Here is a 19339-nt window from a genome sequence, read left to right on the forward strand (position 1 = left end):
ATATTTAGTAGTGAGGAAATTTCACGACTGGACTTGTTGCACAGGTGGCGTCCGATCACGGTACCACGCTGGAATTCACTGAGCTCCTGAGAGCGACTCATTCTTTCACTAATGTTTGTAGAAGGTCTGCAGGCCTATGGGTTTGGTTTTATACACCTATGGCCATGGAAGTGATTGGAACACCTGAATTCAGTGATTTGGATGGGTAAGTGAATACTTTTGGAAATCTAGTGTATTTTAATAGAGATGTTATTTTCTTAAGGTTCTGTTTTTCGCAGTACTCAAAATAGATGTACTGGCTCTTCTGAGTCCTCTTTGTAGCCACCACAGTAAAGCCATTCCAGCTGTTTCTTTTATCTACAAAACAAAATCCAGTTTAAACCATATTTTGTTCTTTAAAAGTTTATAGGTATGATAAAAGATAACGTGACATCCATTTATCAAAGCTTTTGAAGGTCTTGGAGAATGAAAAACCAAAGCAACTGATGGTATGATGAGAATGGGCCAGACCACTTATGAATCAGTCCTTATTTGGAGAAGCAACAGGCCTCTTTGACAAAATGCTCTGTGATAAGCCAGTGGAATATAAAAAGCTTGGTTGTACTGAGAAATTTTGGGACCAGAGAGCAAAACACAGCAGCTACAGAAAGGGTAACAAAAGCCTTGAGAAGGTTTCATTCCATTTATGACCTGCAGTGCTGAAAATGCTGAAAGAGAACATAAGAAGTCTTTTTTTATCATTGTTTTATTTGTTGGTTTAAGATATGCATCAAAAACATACACTTGCACACCTACACAGACAAAGAAACAAATAATAAAACAAACAAAAAAAAATAATAATGAAAAAAAAATAGACAAAAAACAGAGTTACATTAAAAGTGAAATATTTGTACACCACAAATCAGCGGTTGATAGCATCTTAATCATACAAACAGAGACACAAAAGGAGGCAGGAGGCAACGGCCCAAGACAAAATTGGAGGCAGTCACTTTTTGAATCTAACTAATTGGAATCTTGATGATCCAAGAGCTCCACATCATCTAGATGTGTTAAGAAGGGTCCCCATGCTTTGTAGTAATTACCTATAGATCCTTTAAGGGTGTAGTTCATTTTTTCTAGTTTCATGAAATACAGCGCGACTTTTATCCAGTGTGTGTGAGAGGGAGGATATGCTTTTTTCCAATGGGTCAGAATGAGCCGCCTTGCTAAAAGAGTCAGAAACGCTACCAAATTGGATTTGCGTTTAGATAATGTGAGAGTAGCTGGAAGAACACCAAACATTGCGATAACTGGAGAGGGAGCAACAGGCACTTGCAAAATGCCTGAGAGTGAACTGAATATCGAGTTCCAGTATGTCTGTAATAAAGGACAAGTCCAGAACATGTGATATAGATTAGCCGGGCCTTGATGGCATCTGTCACAGTTGGGGTCAATATTGCTGTAAATTCTAGACAGTCTGGTTTTGGTCCAGTATACCCTATGCAATAGTTTACATTGTATTACCCCGTGTTTAGCACTCACAGAGGAGGTATGAACGCGTGACAATATTGCACGCCAGGTCTCCTCCGAAATATCTTCCCCAAGATCTTGAGCCCATAGAGTTTTGATTGTATGGTCAGAGGGGTGGAGAGCAAAAATCCTTGTATAAAATATAGATACAACCCCCTTGAGAGTAGAGGGGAGAGATGAGAAAAGTGTATCTAGAGGTGACTGAGGCGGTGGATCTGGAAAGTTAGGGAATTTTTTCTTAACAAAGTCATGGATCTGCAAGTAGCGAAAGAGATGAGAACGAGGTAGTTTATATGTATCAGAGAGTTGCTGAAAGGAGCCAAAAACACCTTCGATATACAAGTCGGTGACAGATTTAAGACCATGGTCATGCCAGATCTTAAAGGCTCGGTCTTGTAAAGAGGGGGGGAATAGTGGGTTTGCACTGAGTGGTGTAAAAAGTGGGAGTGACTGTATGCCAAAATGACACCTGAACTGTGTCCAAATCTTAATTGTAGACCTGACAATAATATTGTTACAATTTGATTTAAATGGCTGTATCGTGGGGATTAAAAGAGAAGCTAAAGAGGTGGGAGCTAAGGAGGAAGATTCAAGAGATAACCAGGCAAGCACAGAGGATAAGAAGTCTTTTAATAAACTTTTAAAAGAACATGTGGGAAATTTTAACTGGTTGAGACAGCAAAAAGGCGAAGGATCTCTTCCTAAGGAGTACCTGAATAACGTACCTGGGACAACTGAAGTAACTTGGCCATGGTTGTCTATAACAGGTGGACAGCCCATTGCCTGTAGCTTGATGCCATCCAAACACTTGGCTGAGTCCTGAGTCCTGTTTCTAGACAGTTCAGTTTAGTGGTAAACTGCAATTATTCAAATTAGGCCTTGTGTTCAGGACATAAATCTCAATCTCAAGCTCCCGATTGGTACCTAATAGTATGTTAGAACTTTGCTAACATGGATACACAATAACTTTTTTTTGCCCATTTTAGATTAAACACTGACAGCTGAAGCTTGTAAGCAACATCCATGTATTATATTTAAAGCTTGTAACATACTGATATATATTGTACCATGTGTGTAGCAGTTTTACTGTGACACCTTTAGTAAAGTGCCCTGGAACAGAGCTACCACTGCTTTCAACACCTGCCAACAACAGACTAAAGCCTGGTTAAACTACTGCTCAAATCAAAGCGACGTAGCTACTTCCAGAGAGTCTAGATTGGAGTTTGTCTCACAAAATTGTTTCCACCCACTGTATACTGGGCTCATAAATTGTACATGATTGGTTAATTCCAAACAACAGTTCTAACCAATGGAAGAGACAGCTTAGTTGTACAACCCAATTTCTGAAAAAGTTGGGATGCTGTGCAAAATGTAAATGAAAACAAAATGTAATGATGTGCAAATCATTTAAAGCCTACATTTACTTGAAAGTAGTACAAAGAAAACAAATCAAATCCTAAAACTAAGAACTTTATTGTTTCTTGAAAAATGTATGCCCATTTTATCTATCTATCTATCTATCTATAATGAGCTCAGGCCCAGAGAACTTGGAAGCATTTCTGTTTATATCTGGTTTCTTCTTTGTATTTTAGAGTTTTAACAGCATTTGTGGATGCAGTGGGCACAGAGGGCCCTGAGGGTTCCCTACTGTTTATACTAGAATATACCGCCAATAACTCAGCAACAGAAAACAGCACACTGTAATTACAGGCATGTTTTTATTAGATACGGCACCTTCTAAGTTACAGCATTGTGACATTATACATGTTTTATTGGAGCATAGCTTGAATCCTCGTTGTCTTTAAATGACAGCGGCAGTTTTGATCCCTTTTCTGACTTTGTTCTAATCGTTGCATACAAAAGGCAGCACTTGAAACACATTATGATTTACATAACTAAATAATTTCAATCCCTTGGTACCACAAATGATTTAATACAGCTACAACACTCACTTTCCCACATACAAACACACACACCATATATGGTATCTGCTGAGAGACCTACTCAGTAATAATAAGGGCAGTAGAATTTTACAGTAGACCTTAAATATCCATCCATCCATCCATCCATCCATTTTCTAAGCCGCTTCTCCGTCAGGGTCGCGGGGAGATGCTGGAGCCTATCCCAGCAGTCTTCGGGCGAAAGGCAGGATACACCCTGGACAGGTCGCCAGTCCATCGCAGGGCAGACAGACAGACACAGACAGTCACTCACACACTCACACCTAGGGGCAATTTAGCATGTCCAATTGGCCTGACAGCATGTTTTTGGACTGTGGGAGGAAACCGGAGAACCCGGAGGAAACCCACGCAGACACAGGGAGAACATGCAAACTCCACACAGAGAGGACCCTGGCCGCCCGGACGGGGAATCGAACCCAGGCCCTCCTCGCTGTGAGGCGACAGCGCTACCCACCACGCCACCGTGCCGCCCCTAAAAATAAATATATATATATATATATATGTATGTATGTATGTATGTATGTATGTATGTATGTATGTATGTATGTATGTATGTATGTATGTATGTATATATATATATATATATATATATATATATATATATATATATATACTTTCTCTGGAACTCCCTGAAAACAACTGCTTTAAAGTAGTAAAAAAAAAGGCTTTTTTTAAATAGACTATTTTATAAGCAATTAAATCAGCCTTTGTTTTCTAGAAGCACTGCTGTTTCATGAAGATTGTAAGACCGCTTGTGAGTGCCACTACTGATGTAGCTGTTCACCCTTATTATTTCCCCTGAAGTCCAATTATAATGGTTGTCTAGTATCATGTGGTAAATCATTTAAACACAACCACTTAAGACTGACATATGTAAATGACCCCTGGGTTGAAACAGTACTTAGAAAGTTGTTTTTAATGACATTACAAAACCAAAATACTCAAATCACACCGTTTTCAACTCTGTTTCTCTATATGGACTGTATGGAGTGAGGAGTGAATGGTGTGTTTTGAAACCACAGCTGTGTTTACGTCATTGATGTAAAAGAGAGGAAAAAAACAACAGGGCTTTGGCTGCAGACATGCATTCTCAGCCTCACATCCACTGCTTGACTGGTTAAGCAGAAACAACCGAACAGCAAAGTGCTGCTGAGCTGCTTCTGCCACTGGCAGACAGCGCACGTACACGCAACGGTGCCAAGGCCGAGACTGCATCTGGCTGGGTTTGCATGTCTGCAGCCAGACTCTGATGGAGAAAGTTTACCCTGATACAAGTCGTTTAAAGACATTTTAGTTCAGACTCATTTCAGCTTTTGCCTGAGTGCTTCAAATTTGTTTCTAATACAAAAAGAAACTGATAAAAAGAAGCGGATATCTCTAAAAAAAAGGTTTTCTTAAAGGATTCTTTGGGTGACGCCATAGAACAGGGGTTCTCAAGGCCCGCTTACTGATCACTAGAAAGTGTGAGGGCTCAGGACAACAAAACATTTTGTTTGACAGCAAAAAATTTGCATAAAAATTTTAATTTGGGAGGAATTTTTAATACAGATATGCTTACGTGCAGATCCAAACCATCTGCCATGTGTATCACTGAAAACTGAATTAGGTCAACATAGGCTTATTTATGTATGTATTTATTTATTTGTTTGTTTGTTTTTATCAGAAATCAGACAGAATTTCACAAAGTAGCTGTAAAGTTTTTACAGCAAGTCAATTTTTTAAGACAAAGTGCCATCACTGGCTCACACTGGACCCCTGGCCCCTCTCCAATCCTTTGGACCACCAAAGGATTCTTAGTGGTTGAGAAACGCTGCCTAAGAAGGTACCGTGTTTTAAAAAGGTTTTAAACTTGAACGATCAACATTTTAAGGTTAAAACACTTCACTTAATTTACTGGTTTATTGTTTATTTTAAGAAGCTTTAAAGTTTGAATTCATCACCATTTCCTGTGTGTTATATAATCAATACTCCATGTGAAAGTAGCTCTATGGTGTAAAGATCTTTTGCCTGTCTATTTATAATGTTTATATTGGAAATATCATCATTCCAATGTGTAATAGAAATCAGTAATCCATGTGCAATTAGGGTAAAATATGGTTACAGCATAAATATTTTTTGCTATTTTATTTATAATTGTTTATATTGTTAATTTTGTGAAGAATAGAGTTTCTATTTATTATCATTTTTCCTTTAATATGTAACATTAAGTCATTATCAAGGTTAATTAATTGCTACCTTCTGTAGCACTGACAATTTCCCCACTGTGGGACTAATAAAGGATTATCTTATCTTATTACTTTATCTTATCTTAAATGAAGTGGAGGTTCTTTAAAATAACCATCCCTTGAAAGTTTAAGTGAAACCAAAAGTGTTTTTTCTTTGGCATCATGCAAAGAACCCTTTTTTTGGCAGCTTTATTTCTAAAGACAGCTTAATATTAAAATACTTTTCATTAAATTAGGTCTCACAATTTGTGAGACTTCTTCAAATATTAGAAAATCATCTGAGGTGGTTCCTCAAGGACAGAATGATCAAGAATGTCCTCAAGACTAACAATGGCTACTTTGAAGAATCTCAAATCTAAGATTATATATAAAAAGAAATATAAGATCAGTTTTGATTAGATTAAGAGTTTTGGTAGTTTATGTCATAGTGTTGGTGTCTTCAGTTGTGTCTATGTTTTGGGTCTTCAGGTTAAAATAAATTGAAAAACAGTCCCTATAAATTAAAAGTATACTCCAGCGTTTTCAGTCTAATCTCTGTCTGCTGCATCTGCAGAAAAGAACAGAAAACCTCTTGAAACATTCTTCATTCAAAAAAATTCATGAAAATGCTCTACAAAAGCTGTAAATCTAAAGTTTAGGTAATATCGTTAGAGGTGCACCGCATAAAATATCTTCAAATCATCTTAAATCTAGCCCAAGTATCTAATATTTCTCATATTGAGATTGTTGAAAGAATATATATTAAACTTAATAGATTTTCAGACATTTTTTACTGGATTTAATCATTTTATCCAGTGAAAATATTTAATTCCATTGTCAAATAATGTTGCTTTTTCAAAAAGTAGAATTAAACAAGCACAATATCAGCCAACAGAAGACCTTCACTAGATAAAATGACTTAAATCAAGTAAAAAAATGTCTAAAAATAGGTAAATCATGTACTAATCTTCTACAATCCCAGCAGACACTTTGACTGGATTTAATAAGGTTTCACTCGCTAAGGGATCCTGCCTGATCACGCATGGATACCAAACACCGTAAGGAAAAGTGAAAAATAACTGGATTAGCTGTTTTATTTCTGTTTGGCTCCAGAGATAAAGCTTCACAAGAACAGCTTTGAAAGCCATCCTCTCATGATCCCACCCTGAGACTTGAGATTAGGGTGAAAAATGCTGGAATATCCATTAAGTCTGAACCATTTTAAACAAGTGGGTGAATTTTTCAGGTTCGCTCTTAAGTCTGATATCATTTTGGGCAATTGGCCACTTGCCTTGTCATTGCAATGAAAATAACTCAACCTAATCGCATGATTTCACCCTTTGAGCAGTTCATCAAAGCGGCCTGTCTCTATGGCAACTGGCCACGAGCGAGCTATGCCGACTGATCCAGCATGAATGCCACACTAAACAACCAGTAAATACTTACACAGTCCACTACAGAAGGTAATACTTATTTGTGTTTCTGCTTTGAGGTCAAGATAAATAAGACAAACAGCGATTTATGTTGAGACTCATGGTTTCCATGCAGAACAGCTACTGTTTATGTTGTACAAAATCGTTTGATGAGTAAATAATACACACTGCCCTGTTTTTACTTACAGTCTTGGGCAGTAAGGTATTAAAAAATTAGAAAGGGCAAAGAAAAAATCAAAAACAAAATACAGTATAGAGTTGGAAGAAAGTTTACCTACAGTGTTGTAATATACATAAATGATATAGGAACATTAAGTGGAAGCTGTACTCATTTATACATTATAGACTGCTCTGTACAGTGTAGTGTATAGAGTGAGCGCAGAGCAATTACTAAACATTGGCGAGGATGACCTTAAGTCATAAAGCCACTTCATTCAACTGGCCAAAGCTCTTTACAAAGAACTAAACCAGAGGTCTTCAAAGCTGGACCTTGAATATCTGGTCCTGGATTTGCGGTCAGTGGGAGATACACATCTGTCAGTCCTTTTTAAAGGGCAATTTCTAAAATGTTTTTGCTTAATTAAATGATTAAGATGTAAACAAAATCATTCAGATTGTTTTTATTTTCCATTCTAGAGATATTTACTGAGAATTGTTTACAGTGGTGGTGATAGAAACCAGACATCTGGACAGTTTAATACCTCTAAAAACATGCAAAGTTATTGCATTAAACGGTCACAAATGGTGCATGGTCAGACATAGATTTACAGTAGTTTTGAGAAGATTTTGGTGTAAAATGCATTTTCTAAAACACATTCATGGTGGAGAGGCACAGGCAGGTTGCTGTACTCTAAAGCCCTATTCGAGCTTGATTAGTTTTACCAGAGGTGGGCTGATAATGTCAGTTTTTTAAGGGATTTGACTGACCGTTTCGTATGGGATGCAGTTTCTGTAATTTCCCCAAATTATCTTTGATAGCCTGGATTTAAATGCCATGACCAATGCCAGGCTGTTCACTTTGGCATTAAGATCAACAAAATTAACTTCCATTGAAAATGATATAGAACGTCTACCAAAGTGGGCTTATTTAACTGAACAAATTTTGACCAACTTGAGCATAAATGAACTGTGACAAGACCTGAGTTAACTTTGTCTCCTCTTACCAAAAAACAGAGGTGCTGGTATTACCAGAATTTGGTATCACATTACTTATTATCTGTACTGGATAAGTAATCATTCAAATTTAGTAATCATTCAAATTACGATACCTACCCAGGCCAAACTTATCCAGCTCGAATAGAGCTAATGAAAATTCTTTTTTATTAATATTACATTAGAACATGTGTAGGTTCACTGGTGGTTCTGGATAGTAAATAAATAAAATGTCTATATTTGTGTTGTAGTTACACTGACCCTGGTTCCTATCACCACCACTGTAAAGAACAATAAGTTGGTAAGTTTCTCTAAAATGGACCGTTTTACATCAAACCACTCTGTATAACTTGGTTTACATCATAACGATTGAATGTTATGATGCAAATTCTCCTTTATAAAGCTCCTTAAATGTGGTAACAAGAAACTGAAGTGGAATTTAACTCAAAACATTGAATAAAATAATGCAGAGTAAAATGTTTAGTTTTGACTGGTTCTCCCTGCTCCCTGCTGTCTAAAGACCACTCTGTAGCCAAGACATTTCATACTTGTAACAAGTCATATTGTACCTTTGTGGGTATATTTACACTGTTTGTATCTTGGTGAACAAAAGTGTGACTATACTGTACCTTTTTCTGACAGTATTCAACATACAATTATTAATGTTTACCTTAAAATGAAAAACATTTCATAAATAAATAATGCTAGAGATGTTTCTGTCCTAATACATTATAGGTGTGGGTCACTCTGGAGTTCCTGTCAGAGGCTAATTGCTGATCACAGCAGTACAATCAAATAACTCACTATAACGGTGACCAAACTGTGTCTGTTTAGTGAAACTAGCTCAAATACATGGTTAACAAGCATCACAAAGGCCTTAATAAGACAGTAAAGGACACTTATTTTATTCACACGCACAGTTTTTCCTGAACGTGCGCCACTCAGGGGCCAGAGTGAAATATTTAACTTAATATTTAATGTTAGAATTTGTAATTGTAATATACTCCCATTGTACTCTCATCGTACCCCTGAGGTGGACCACCGTTTGAGAACCACTGGGTTAGGTGAACAAAATCAATATTTTACATCAATTCAAACCTCAATTATTTAAAAAAATATTTACACTGTAGGACACCAGGTGGCCAATTAGGTGAGGGTCAATTAACTACTACCGAATACAAAACACAGGACCGTAAAATTCAAGGTCCAGATCTGAAGACCTCTCACCTAAACCATTTCAGATTGTATGTACTGTATTTGTGTGTAGCCCACGTCCTACATTCCATTTAATGTACAGTAAAGTTGAGGAGAAGACAGATTAATGAGAAGTTAGCCCTGACAGGATCGGATAAGTTTAGCATACAGACAGTTGGCACATTAGCGGTATTCCGTTAATATTCACAGAGCACTTTGTAGCGTTTCGGGTATACTGTACATCCGCTATTCCCACAGTGTGGAATTCCAATTAGGCTGAGAAGCTCACTGTAGTTAGCCCTTCTCCCGGTCCCTGTGAAGGCAACCTCAACTCTCCTGTCCATGCTGGCCGGACAGCACCGGCTAAAAAGTGCACACTCGTGGCTTCATGCAGGCAGATTCCTCAGAGCTGCTGGGCAGCTGCCTGCTCCCTGTAGCCTGGCAGAAGGACAAGGGGGTTAAAAAGATTTAGAGAGCAGCTCTAGGTGAGACGGTGGTGGGTGGTCCTGATACAAACACTGGCTTCCTGAGTTTCTAAACACCGACTCTCTATGGAAGAGCTTGTAGCCAACTATGGGGCAAAGATTTAGGCCTTGACTGACCTTGCATTCACATTAGCAGGCAACAGAGTGACGGGAGAGCAGTCATTTTTTTGAGAGACCTGAAGCTGTGATTGAGCGACAAGCGACAAAGTGAGTTCAACTTTATGCAAATGAAGACAATCTAAATGACTGGCTCCAACAAAAACCTGCAGGTTCTTAGCTCCTATTTGTAATAAAAGAGATTTGTAAATGTGTAAAAGCTTATAAAATTAAAATTAATTTAATGTAACCTTTAAATAAAGTGGAACATTTTTAAAAGAACCACAAAGAAAACCTTCAAGGCTTAAAGCTGTGGTTCATATTTTAAACCAGTGCAACACATACACACATTTATATATATATAAACACAAGTGAGTCCACCTCACAGTGAACATGTCCAAATTGTGCCCAATTGTCTCGTTGTCCCTCCTTGGTGTCATGTGACTTGTTAGAGTTACAGGGTTCCAGGTGTGAATGGGGAGCAGGGCTGTTAAATTTGGTGTTCTGGGTACAATTCGCTCATACTGGCTACTGGATATTCAACATGGCACCTCATGGCAAAGAACTTTCTGAGGATGTGAGAAATAGAATTGTTGCTCTCCACAAAGATGGCCTAAGATATAAGAAGACTGCTAATACCCTGAAACTGGGTGATAGCACAGTGGCCAAGGTCATACAGCAGTTTTCCAGGACAGGTTCCACTCTGAACAGGCCTTGCCAGGGTTGACCAAAGAAGTTGAGCCCATGTGTTCAGCGTCATATACAGAGGTTGGCTTCAAAAAATAAATGCATGAGTGCTGTCAGCCTGTCAGAGTGGATGTCAGCCTGTCAGTGCTCAGACCATATGCCACACAATGCATCAACTCAGTATGCATGGCGATCATCCCAGAAGGAAGTCTCTTCTGAAGTTGACACACAAGAAAGCCCGCCAACAGTTTGCTGAAGACAAGCAGTCCAAGAACAAGGATTACTAGAACCATGTCCTGTGGTCTGATGAGACCAAAATAAACTTGTTTGGCTCAGATGGTGTCCAGCATGTGCAGTGGCGCCCTGTTGAGGAGTACCAAGACAACTGTCTCTTGCCTACAGTCAAGGATGGTGGTGGTAGCATCTTGGTCTGGAGCTGCATGAGCGCTGCTGGTACTGGGGAGCTGCGGTTCATTGAGGGAAACATGAATTCCATCATGTATTGTGATATTCTGAAGCAGAGCGTGATCCCCTCCCTTCAGAAACTGAGCCACATGGCAGTTTTCCAATGCGATAACGACACCAAACACACTTCCAAGATGGCAACTGCCTTGCTGAAGGTAAAGGTGATGGACTGGCAACGTATGTCTCCAGACCTAAACCGAATTGAGCACCTGTGGGACATCCTCAAGTGTAAGGAGGAGGAATGCAAGGTGTCTAACATCCACCAGCTCCGTGACGTCATCTTGGAGGAGTGGAAGAGGATTCCAGTAGCAACCTGTGCAGCTCTGGTGAATTCCATGCCCAAGAGGGTTCAGGCAGTGCTAGGTAATAGGGGTGGTCACACAAAATATTGACACTTTGACCACAACTTGGACACGTTCACTGTGAGGTGGACTCACTTGTGTTGCCAGCTATTTAGACATTAATGGCTGTGTGTTGAGTTCTTTTGAGAGGACAGTGAATCTGTACTGCTATACAAGCTGCACACTGACTACTTTAAATATCCAAGTTTCATTTCTATAGTGTCGTCCCATGAAAAGATAGAATAAAATATTTGCAGAAATGTGAGGGGTGCACTCACTTTTGTGAGATGCTGTATATGTGCCAGACCAGCTTAAATCAGTTTAGATCAGCATAAAACGCCTGCTGGTCTGTGTTGTTATTGTTTTTTTGTTTTTAGCAGGGAATGCTAAAGATGCTGTAATTGCTGCCATGTTGACAAACAGAACTGACAAACAATGAGAGGACTCATTTAATTTTAAACAGCTTGCTAAATTCCATTAAATACTGAAAGTTGTAAAACTATGAAAACATAATATTTCATGCTTTCCCAAAGGCACCTCTACAATAACAATGGAAATGCACACAGACACAGCTTTGGAACTTCTGCCTGGCAATCTGAAGTTTCTTTAGCAGGGGGTGCCATTAGCACACTAGTAGTCACTTTAGTCAAAACAAAAGGTATAGAATGTGATTACCGATAGATACTGAGCTACTAGTACAGGGTGACTCAAAAAGATCCATCCCATTTCAAAATGATTATTATTATTACAGATCAGTGCAGTGAACTGTAAATGGTTTAAATGAGCATAAAGTTTATTATGTAATTGTACAAGGTCTCAGTCTGAACCTCCTCCAGCTGTACGGACGACATCAACACCACAGTCAAACTCATCCCATGCTGGATTGAGCGTGTCGGGCGTCGCTGCACTCACAGCTCTTTCAGTGACATTTCGGAGATCAACCAGTGCTGTGGAACCAACAACGAACGCTCTGAGCTGTTGGAGCTTTACTGCCCACCAAAATCATGCTGCACAGTTATGAGGGATTCACTCTTATTGAAGTGGGGAACGCAGAACGCTTTCTGCTAAGGGGTCGCATCTCCTCTCAGATTGAAGGGGGTCATCTTCCACTGACAGTCAGAAGCTCTATGACCCCCTCTTACAATTGGATTGTTATTGGTTCCTTGATGCCTCACGGTTGTAAAAATATGCTGCTTTGAAATCTGCTGAATGTTTTTGAATCACCCTGTATCATGTATGTGATTCTATTAAATCTAAAAAACAAACTAAGACTAGAACTCAGCTGCAGTGGACCTTGTTCGTGTTTCACTGTTGATCTGCTGCTGCTCAGACAGCTTGAATGCATCAGTGCTGTCCAGCACAGAAAGATGAATGGAATAGAGTTTTAATCACAGTTTCTCAGTGTTACTAAGTCTATTTTTTTGTGAAATTGCTAGTTTTTTTTGCCATATAAACAAAACATTGATACATATGTAGTATATATTTGATTTGGGGTGACATTACTAACATATTGTCTCCTCGTTTTGCTTTTCTCTCAGAGCGATCACTGCACAGAGCATAAATCAGTGATTTTTACAAGCTAAGACATGCAGCGCTCTCAGTTAATTAAGTCAGTGCTATTTCTGCAGTGGCAGGGTTCAGCAGTTGCTTTTGGGACTAAAAATGGTGACTAACAATTAATGACATATTAAAGACCCATTCAACAAATACGAAATGAAAATTGCTCCAAACTCTTTCATTGAAGAAATTACAGCAAATCTGGAGTGCGCAGCAAATATAGACCACAAATTTAGCTGCAATGTCTCGAGGCTTGACAGTGATGTAGTGCTGTTGTCTGTATTATCGCAAGACCAAAAAATCAGCGAAAACAGCTACACCCTGCCAGTTGCAGCGATTCCTGACTGGGGCTTGAAGAGCCACCTGGATCTGGGCTGCATTTGACACATCAGCCGACCGCCTGGAGGGATAAGAAGACTGCTGTGCTATCACATGACTAATACGCCACCTTACAGGTGCCACATTATACGAGGCTAATGCCTTTTCATGTGCACATTTACCTGGAGGATTTAACAATTTCAGTTTCGTCAAATTGGATTGTTGGATTTTTTTTTTCTGAATTTTTTTTGCTTATTAGCCAGTTGAAAACTGGATGAGCTCAAAAAAAGATTCATGCTGATGCATCAAAGCTGCTGCCTTTAAAAAGACAGTGATAAAAGCTTTAAAAGAAAGAGCACAAGCTTATGCTCCACCCTTTAGTTAACTCTGCGGAGCTCCGGTGACGACGTTCATTATAAGCCAATCTTATTCAAAGCCAACATGTGATAAAGAAAAAGTGTCTAAGTGGCCTCATCCATGAGTGCGTCTGAAGGGAAGCAGGGGCCGTTTTGTCTCTATGAATCTTCAGCATTATCTCATTATAATGGGCACCACGGAGACGGCTTTCGACTGGCATGCAGCAGACAAAACCAAGATCAAACGGCCTGCAAAGAGGCTGACAGATGGGAGGAGGTGGGAGGCACACAAGCAGAGATGGATTGAAGTGAACAAAATGGGAGCGACAAGGCCGACAGGAAAGGTTGGCTGGCCAGGCTGTGCTGTGGTCAGACCTGCATCAAAGCACTGATTCAGGAGTAGAAAGGAATATTCTAGCGTTTTACAACACAATCTCTATCTGGCACATATGTAGTGTATAGTGTATTTAGAACAGAGTACAGGGAAGGTGTTATCTGTGGTGATCAGCATGATGTAAATGCTGCAGACAGACAAGGCTGAGAAGCAGCAGTGGCATTTTAAAGCGATGTGGAATTAAAAACTACCAGGAATCGTTCCTTTTTGACGAAGGTCTGAGAAGCTTTTGTGAAACAAGAGTCATGCACAGAATGACACACCTACCTTCAGAGACTTGATCGAAGTGGAGCAGCATGGAAAAAAGATGGGAAAATGGTTGAAGTTAATTCTCTGCCGTCTATGAAAACAGCAAGTCTTGTGAAAACATTCACCCAGGCTACAACACTGCAGGAAAACAGGCTATGTTTGAAGACGATCCAGGCGGGTTTGAAACACGTTAGGGGGAATTACATTCAACCACAGTGCAGCTTTTACATGAGGAACATACAGAGAAAGAGAGAGTCCTGGGAGTTGCCTCAACCGCCCACACGTAGCAATTATCGCAGTGCTTTCCATCCGCTTCCCTACAATCATATAGTAGGAATTGTCGCTGTTCAAAGGGCTCCAGATTTGCAAATTAGAATGGGGAGAGATGCTTTAAAAAGCAGCAGAAGTGGGAGGCACTGCGTAGACGTGGATCCCTTTGATTTAAACTTGACTTGAGGGATTCTCACCTTACATACAGGTAATTAAAAACCATATGTTTAATTTCTGTTTCAGTGAAGTGGTGCAGTCGGCTGAAAGCTGACTGGGACAGAATATCCCGTGGGACAGCTACATTCTCTGTATTTTACTCAAAACTTGGGTATGTTTCTACATGGGGTATATGATGCTCACTTGCGAGGATGACCATGTCCATGCCCCAGAATATGCTCATAATCCAGCCCACCATGACCACGGCGGTGAGGATCTGGATGAAGGCCGCGGCGATGTTCAGCCAGAACACGCAGCACACGTGCCGATCCGGCAGATCTGTCCTGGCACCGCACAGCACTGTGAAGGCTGAGATGAAAGTACCTGCGCATTCAGATGCAAAGAGAGCGTAACAGTTAGATTATTGATGAGATGTTGTTAAGAAAATGCTTTGCCTCGCACTGCCCAACATGACTGACCATTGGTCTCAGAAATTCTGTTGTCGTTTTGTAGTAACATGCTTATACAAGCACCCATAAGCCTTTTACAATAAAGGTAAAATAAATTCCATTTCAGAAAATCACCACTGTTGGACACAATGTCAGGATCCCAAAGATATTTAAGAGGAAAAGATGTATGTAGTATAAAACGTGTCAGCTTTGGAACACTTTTATTCACCACAGGAGGCGTTAATTTTATAAATGACATTTGTTGTTCTACTAGAGAAAAACGGCTTAGACGTGGAGTCCCTAATACAGGCACGGACCCGAAATGACATGCAGCAGAGGGTCTATTAAAGAAAGCTACTAACTGATTCTCAGTTGTGTTTAAACGTTTTTAACAACTCTTCTTGAGAAAGGGCCTAAGAAAAAGTTCTTCTTAAAGAGCAGAACTGTTCTCACCTTTGTGCTCTTGAGTGTGCGTAGAGTCTATTCTTACCTAAGAACAAACCCCACATAAGAGAACATTGGCGAATGACAGAGTCGTCATCAAAACTCGGTTGGTGAACGAGGCCCAATGCTAACAGTTTTCTGACAGTTTCTTTGCTCACAGAATGTTAGTAGGACACTGCTAGGAAGATACTCGGTGACTCAATTAATTCAAGCAATTAAATCAAGGAAAAAAGTGTGTGAATAAGTTAAATAATCTTTAATTTAAGATGATTTCACTTGCCAAGCTACCATTTTTGCAGCGAACACATGAACAATTACAGACTGTAGTCCATTTGTTTATCTGATATTTTGTTAGCCCCTTTCACCCTGTTTTTCAGTGGTCAGGACCCCCATGGACTCTCATAGAGCAGCTACTATTTGGGTGGTGGGTCATTCTCAGCACTGCAGTAACACTGACGTGGTGGTCGTGTGTTAGTGTATGTTGTGCTGGTATGAGTGGATCAGACACAGCAGTGCTACTGGAGTTTTTAAACACTGTGTCCACTCACTGTCCACTCTATTAGACACTCCTACCTTGTTGGTCCACCTTGTAGATGTAAAGTCAGAGACGATAGCTCATCTGCTGCTGCGCAGTTTGTGTTAGTCATCCTCTAGTCCTTCATCAGTGGTCACAGGACGCTGTTGGCTGGATATTTTTGGTTGGTGGACTGTTCTCAGTCCAGCAGCAACACTGAGGAGTTTAAAAACCACAGCAGCACTTCTGTGTCTGATCCATTCAGACCAGCACAGCACACACTAACATACCACCACCACGTCAGTGTTACTGCAGTGTTGAGAATGACCCACCACCCAAATAGTACCTGATCTGTGAGGGTCCATGGGGGTCCTGACCACTGAAGAACAGGGTAAAATGGGGTAACAAAGTATCAGAGAAACAGATGAACTACAGTCTGTAACTGTAGAACTACAAAGTGCACCTATACAGTGAGTGTAGAAACAAGAAGCACGTCTTGCTGTTTTTCAGCACGAGGCACCTCAAGTTTAAAAAGCCGTTGTACTACTTGATCAATGTCTAAACGGTCCAGACATCGTTAGCCTCTTCTAACATTTTCTAACAAACATTTTCCTTTAACGCTGAGTGGCAGTGACCTTGTCTAAAGCTGTGATGCCTGCACACAGAAGAGCTGGAGGCAGGGAAATGGAGTCTGTCTCATTACAAGGTTGCCATCTATCCCTCTGAAAATAATGGAGTACTTTATTAAGAGGTCAGAGCTTTAATCAAAGTGTAAAATATTTAAAAAGGAGGTCAGACTGACGCACAGTACAGAGCTCAGTAAGGGTCAGATGTGACCGTCTGTTCTGAATGGATCTACTTAGACTTACAGTTCAGTAATTCACTGTAACCGTCTACAGAAAACACAGCCATCAAGCTCAGCTGACTATACACGCCTCAGCTACTCAGCTGCTACAGCACTAAAACCTCACTTCACAGTGAGCAGCCAGGCTAAGATCCTGTGGTACCTCTGGGCATTAGAGCTACAGCGCCCTGTTCCCATGAACCCCTGATAATAACCCACACACTTTAATAAGGTTCTCTGGGTTCTTCAGTGCTCTATTTAGACCCATGAGTTCTATATAAAACCATTTCATGCTTAAATTCAGATTCATTTATTTATTGCACATATGAACAGTTTCATATTGAGTTTTGTGATTAAACGGTTCTTTGCATGGTGAAACTGTTCTTCAGATTGATGGAAAACGTGTTATATATAGTTCTGTATAGAACCTTTTTGGAAATGGTTCTGTCTAGAGCTGGGCGATATGGCCAAAAACCTTATCATGATAAAAAGTTTCATATAGTTTGACATCAATACATATCACAATAAATGTCAAATCATTATTTCTTGTGAGTCTCAAGGCCGATTTTTGCTCCTGAGTGGTCAGTTGTTGTTTTAAAGTATCCTTTACAGTCAGAACATGATAAACATTCACCAAACAGTGGAACATTTCACAAATCTGTAGTGAGAGAGTGGGAGAAAGTTTCTGATTAGCAGTTTTTACCAGCTGGAAAAGCACAACTGCAGTTTTATAATAATCATAATTTAAGAAATTTTAGCTGTCTGGTGACAAGCGCTCGGCTATCTGGCTACACGTTTTAAACTGTTCTGGGTTTCGCTATTCTATCGTAGCAGTGGGAGAGTTTGAGGGGTAAACCGCAGTATATCTGACGCTTGCTGTGTAAAAGCATTAACTGCAGCGTGAATCCCTCCCAGACAAACAGAGCCTCCTTTTAGGAGCATTTAAACTTGAAATCGGTGCTTTTTTGTCACGTTTGATCTACAGTTTCATCAGTTTGCCATATTTTCTGAGTGACAGAGCACTGCTTCTACAAGTTACTACAAGTTAGCCAGCTACTGAAAACAGCTAGGCTGGGAAGCTATAGTGCTCTCCCGCTCTCCAGTGCCTCACAGCTTCCTCAGTTTACCATTGTTTGAATCAGAGCTGTAACTCACACAAACTTCTTTCTTTCACTTTTGTTGTTTGGGAATGCACTCATACTAAAATATAACTGAGCGCTGTAACAGTGCAGCCACTGAGCAGCCACTTTTATTAGCGGCCGCCACCGAGTGGCCACTTTTATTAAACTCTCTTACAACCTCTTTTATAAAACTGTGAGGTGCAAAGTTGGTGCTAATGACACTGATGGCAAAGTGGTGGCTGTTAATAAAAGTGGCCGCGACGTGTTAAAATCATTTAAAACTGTGCTCTTTTTTGAAGCAACCTTTAGATGCCCTTGGGTGCAGTTACCCAGGTCACCCATATGGTAGATCCAGCTATGGTAGTGAGTGAAAGGTAGTAAATATTAGTTGGATGTAGACGTGTCACAATCATGAAATTTAAGCTGATGATTGTCATATAAATAACTGCAATTAGCAGTTTAACCCCTCAAAATAGTTTTTTTTGCATATTGAATGCAACTATTAAAGGATAAACTTTCTAGCTATGTTTGTTTAATAGCTACCAATATGTTAAGAAGAGCCGTTTTGTCCTTTCAAAAAAAATCAAACCACCTTGAAAGATACAGCACTTTGTCCATTTTACCATCTTGGCTGTAAATACGTCTCAGTATGTGCAAATGTGCAATTTCATGCTCCCAACCTTGTGGGAGGGGAGCAAGACAGTTTGGGGGCGGATTAAGAAAGGGATGTCACTCAAGTTAATATGCGTTTGAAGCCAGATGGCCGAATACTTTTGGAAATATAGTGTATATCATATTTCCAGCAGTAAAGCCGTAAATCATGAACAATCTCTTTTCTGTGTAGAGATTCATGCAGTGCAGACCTAAGACACATGTCAACATCTCAAAGACAGAAAGAAAAAACGAAACCCAAAATAAAAAAGGGAGTAAGTATAAATCCCAGTTTTTTCCCAGTGGAGGTTGCTGTCGGTTCTAGTTATCGCTGGGAAGTCAATTAATCACGGGTATCTCAGCAGGACGTCTTCCAGTTGCCAGATATATTTCTCTGCTTTCCTTCAACTCAGAGTAATTATTCTAAAATTAGCCTCCATGTGGCAGATAAACAAGATTTACAGCAGTGGAGTCTCGGTGGAAACAAGC

At 39.8% G+C, this 19339-nt stretch overlaps 1 protein-coding gene across 1 annotated transcript in view; it reads right to left on the reverse strand.

The window, feature by feature from the left end:
- Nucleotides 1-4086: 4086 nt before the first annotated feature.
- stum (stum, mechanosensory transduction mediator homolog) overlaps nt 4087-19339 on the reverse strand; it is a 37892-nt gene continuing 22639 nt past the window's right edge. The window contains exons 2-4 of the mRNA XM_017701046.2: nt 15032-15211; nt 14420-14428; nt 4087-9891 (exon numbers count right to left, since the gene is read on the reverse strand). Coding sequence (XP_017556535.1) covers nt 9857-9891; nt 14420-14428; nt 15032-15211 — 224 coding nt within the window. The 3' untranslated portion in view covers nt 4087-9856. The remainder of the gene's footprint in view (nt 9892-14419; nt 14429-15031; nt 15212-19339) is intronic.

This window comes from Pygocentrus nattereri, chromosome 4, assembly GCF_015220715.1.
Source record: "Pygocentrus nattereri isolate fPygNat1 chromosome 4, fPygNat1.pri, whole genome shotgun sequence".
Taxonomy (NCBI): Eukaryota; Metazoa; Chordata; class Actinopteri; order Characiformes; family Serrasalmidae; genus Pygocentrus; species Pygocentrus nattereri.